We start from the raw sequence: 4884 nt of genomic DNA on the forward strand, positions 1-4884 counted from the left end.
AAATGTAAATATTGCAAAAGAATGTGGAGTTGCTAGCTAGCAAGTGCTGTACCAAAAGCTTACCCTGTATTCTTAAAGAGTTCCTAGCTATCTCTTAATAATAACTGGGGAAGAAATAAGAAAAGAGTCCGAAGGGGCCTTCAGTTACTTATTGCGGATGGTAAGATACGTTTATTTGAAGCAGGCTTGTGTAAGAGGCAGGTCTTTATTGATAATTCCCTCTGTTTGATAAATATATTTTAGCACAAAGCCTTGTTTTGATCTGCTTCAAATTAAAAGCCCTCTAGCATTTCAGTGGAAAGAAACCCTTTAATTTCTTTAGAATTATTTTATTGTGAAACATTTTCTGGAGCATACTATGGAAACTCGTCTTGTTAGGTTCCTAGAGAGCTCAACAGTCCCGCCCTCCTCCAAGAGACCTTGGCTTCCACAAGTAAATTTCCCATTTATTTCCACCATTAACATTTGTATATAAAGAGTTTTAGACCATGCCTTAGGCTAGGCAGCCACGATGCGACTCATTAACATCTAGCTAACAATATCATTTCAAGTGAAAAAAAATCCCAGAAAAGTCAAAGGTACAAGACTGGGTCCATATTTTCGTTATCAAGCGAAGCTACTCATCCCAAAAAACACTGCGCACCACTGAATAAAGGAAGCTAACAATTGTTTAGCTAACAGCTAATTCAGCTAACTGCTAGCTGAGACAGAATGTAATAACGCTATATCAGCTACAGCCTGCTTTTCCCAGTGTTTAGTTTAAGTTAACATTATTTTAGACTGAAACAAACTGTCAGCTAGCGGTTAGCTGAATTAGCTAAACTAACGTTAGCTTCCTGGTAGAGGCTAACGGCAGAAGCGTGGAACAGATCGGGATTCGTGTAGTGACGGAAATCATCGTAAAACAGGATTCTCATCTTGGGCATGCGCACAGATCGGCTACCGACAGCCCCCCCCCCCCAACAGTATGAGTTCCACCAGTCAGATCATAACTGTGGTATTGTGGGCTTGTTTAGGATTGTGGGTAATGAAGTACTTATCCAAGACGTTGGTTGGTGCCCATGAACGTTTGGCGTCTATATGAGCATATAGAACCGCTTAGTCGTCTCACAGCTGGGGCTGTCACGGTATGAAAATGTAACCTCACGGTTATGGTGACCAAAATATCACGGTTTTCGGTATTATCACAGTATTTTTAAAAGTGTGTTCAATACGTTCAGAAAGCACTAATAGGCCTACACAAGCTGACATAGTTTCAGAAAGTCTGACAGTGTTTATTATGTTACAAAAATATTGGCAATACCCTTGTAAAGGCTATTAAAGCTCCCGCTGGAGCTGGTGTCCACTAAGAGCTCAGGAAGATTTATTCACAACTCGAACATGAAGTTAACTAGGAAGTTGTATTTGACGGTACATGTAAAGTTGGATGTGGTTTTGAAATATAAGCAAATAATAATGCATATTAATAAGCATCTGACTTACTATGAATATTAGTTAATCATTAGTTGTGGGCTACCCACACCACTTCAACAAAGAAAAGCAAAACGATAAAGAAATAAGTCCGCTGCTACGTTGTGTCCCTTGTCCTGAGTGAGCGCCACATTCAGGAGCCTCGGACAAAGCTGGGAAGGATTAAACGCAGGGTTTCCACACCGTGGTAATCCACCGCAATAATAAGGAGATTTGAAATGAAAAGGGTAATCGTTACGTCAACATTTCTACCGTGGTTTACCGGTACACCGGTAACCGTTACATCCCTAGTCGTAGTGGCTTTAACCATCGACGGTTATGATTTAATGGTTTTTACTACAATTGTCAATGGAGAAACGGTATTTTTCCTTCCGGAAGCTGTGGGCGGGACTGTTGAACTCAACATGGCATGAACCAACACAAACACCCGCAATGACTGAAATTTGACAGTAACCCTTTAGATCCAGAACAACGAGGTGTAGAAAATAGAAGGATTTATATAGTTTAACCCTCATGTTGTCTTTGGGTCAAATTGACCCATTTTCCTATATCAATGTTCTTTTTGATTACCCAAAATAACATGATTGATTCCACACAACGCTCTTTGAGGGGATTTTGATGGGTAATTCTGGGGCGTCTTATTCAATTTTATAGCATTTGAAATAAAAATTGAAGTGTTGTTGAAATAGTATTGAGTAAAAGTTGACATATTCCAGTCTGTGATTATCCATCAACATCCATTCTTTTAATTTTAATCTAAATAATTCCTAATTTCTGCTTTTCTAACTCAAACATTAGGTATAACTTCCTTAATTGATAATAAATCACAAAAATAACTAAAACTAAAGTTAATAAGTTAGTGTTACGTAGTGTTGAAAACATCAAAAAAGTGACAAACATTGGAAAAAAACCACAAATGTAAGAAAAAAGATAAAAACATTAATAAAAAGCGTCAACAAAATTGTTGATTTTCAATTTTGATGGGAAGACAACACAAGGGTTAACTAATAAATTAAAAGTGATAAATTATGCTTAGTTGGCACATAACATGCAACCACAGGGAGTTTATCCACCCTCTTTTTTTAGGGCGCCTTTGGACTCCGACTTGACTCTAACCCCCAATTTCCACCGGTTGCAGAACGGCTGCGTGTCGGCTCCGAGCTCCGCCGTCCGACAACACCCATCAGGTCTGGATTTGTTGCGGAACGGCTGCGGCCATGACTGACAGCTGAAATCCCGAAGACCCACAAGATCTTGCAAATTTATGTAGAATAAAACCACAAAACCATTTAGTGGAGTAGAGTGGAAAACAACGCGTTGCTGTTTTTTTCAAGGTGTAGTGCAGGGAGATGTGATCCGCTGTGAGCACGCTCTATTTTATTTTGAAAATTAACCAGATGTTTTATTTTGTTTCTGTGCTCAACTTCCTGTCACTAGTTTTGTTTTACCAATAGCCAGTTGGGGTAGAGTGCAGCCTAGGTGCTCAGCAATGGCCTTCAACTCTTTAAGCTTCAGCTGCTGACGGCTCCCCTCCTCACTCAGGATCTTGTCCTTCATCCACTGATAACCCTGTTGGAGACCACACAACACAGAGCTCAGGGCAGGACAAGGATTCTTGTAGTTTACCCAACCCTGAATGCCACCAAGACTACTACTTTTTTTTTTTTTTTTAGATTAAGCTGTCTTTATCACAGGAGGAAACAGATACCTAACGTCACTACAGTTCTTGCACCAGAAGAAAATGACTTAAGAGACTCTCGCTTTTAAATGACTGCTTTGAAATGATCATCTCAGTGTTTCCCATGCGTAGGTTCTACTAGTGCTGACGAACTGACCGTAGAGTCAATTAACCCGACTCGTGTCACTGAATTGGAATCGGGTGCCATACGTCAAAAAAGCGACTCACTCCTGTTTTACCTCATTAGCACTCCACTGGAGTGGTGGTAGAATCCGGCTTCTGAACGACGCCGAATGGAACCATCTGGAGTCTGATGTAACCAAGTGGTGTCATGGTTCTCAGCAACTTCGAGTTAATAACCAAGTCTGGTTTCTAGTGCATCTTAGATGATTTTGTTCATGGCAATTCCCACTATCAATGAGCAAGTATATTGCATCCAAATCCACGTCATGTTATCTTGGTACTTATGTTAAGTTAAACTTTAGAGAAGTGAATGTTGCTGGCAGCGTGGTGGGTAGGCTGTCACGAGGAGACCGCACCAGGCTACTGAACGAGACCAAACGGGTGTCTTACTGCTCGGGCACCTTAGATGGTTGTTTACATAGAAAATCATAGACTACATTACCGATGTATATCACATACAAATTCACATCGTGTTATTGTGGTAGATATGTTAAGTTTAATGTTTGTTACATGGTAGGTAGGCTGTCATGAGGAGTCCGCAACTGTACCAGACCGTAACCGTTAGGGATGAGCGAGTACAGCATTATCTCTATCTGTTTACCACATAACTATCTGTATCCGTATCCGTACTCGGACTGGGCGGGGCCTAACCCGGAAGTGGGTCTGGTTCTCTTGAAATGGGCGGGGCTTTCACCAATATGTTATTTTAAGCATGCAATTGACATGGCTTTTTTAACTTTTAATTTTTCTATGATCAGTGTGATAACCTGTTTTTTTTTTTGGTTCTTTTTTATTTTCACAGGTATGTGTGATTGTGTGTGTGTCTGTGAGTAAGTAAGAGATACAGAGAGAGAGAGAGAGAGAGAGAGAGAGAGAGAGAGAGAGAGAGAGAAAGGAGAAAAAAAAGAGAGGGGGGGTTTGGAAAGTGTTTGTGTGTGTATCTTAATTTGTAATATAATTTATTTACAACTGCCTTTTATTTATTTTTATAAAACACAGCAAGAAAGTTTCAGACACTCAAAAAAACTGGTTAGAGCCAGCAGGCAGTTAAAAAAAAATAACTCCAACGGCAGATGCAACGGCATTCTACCAACACCATGTCTGAACAAACCCCACCGTTACCAGAAGTCTCCTGGTTACTAAGCAACAAACCCACGGTACAGAAAGTTCTAGGGTTACTAGGTACTAGTTCAAACCGAAGATATAAAACAAACCTGAAGCTGAAGAAACCCTAAATGTTAACGGGAAAGCCCGCGGACCGCGGTGGGTAGGGGAGGGGCGCTGGGATTAGCCTATCACAGAATAGGTAGGGGAGGGGCGCTGGGATTAGCCTATCACAGAATAGTGTAGGGAGGGGCGCTGGGACTAGCCTATCACAGAATAGTGTAGGGGGGGCGCTGGGACTAGCCTATCACAGAATAGTGTAGGGAGGGGTGCTGGGACTAGCACTTTGACTAGCCTATCACAGAACGGAGACACAGTCAGTGAGGAGTTTTGTCCAATCAGAGTACAGATATTGACTCGCATTACTCGTATAATACTTGTACTCGGCA

The 4884-nt window shown here is 41.1% G+C and overlaps 1 protein-coding gene across 1 annotated transcript in view; it reads right to left on the minus strand.

The window, feature by feature from the left end:
• The window catches only part of LOC116692130 (voltage-gated potassium channel subunit beta-2), a 60348-nt gene that overhangs the window by 1895 nt on the left and 53569 nt on the right, over positions 1-4884 (minus strand). The window contains exon 13 of the mRNA XM_032520148.1: positions 2919-3039. Coding sequence (XP_032376039.1) covers positions 2919-3039 — 121 coding nt within the window. The remainder of the gene's footprint in view (positions 1-2918; positions 3040-4884) is intronic.

This window comes from Etheostoma spectabile, chromosome 7 (genome assembly GCF_008692095.1).
Source record: "Etheostoma spectabile isolate EspeVRDwgs_2016 chromosome 7, UIUC_Espe_1.0, whole genome shotgun sequence".
NCBI lineage: Eukaryota > Metazoa > Chordata > Actinopteri > Perciformes > Percidae > Etheostoma > Etheostoma spectabile.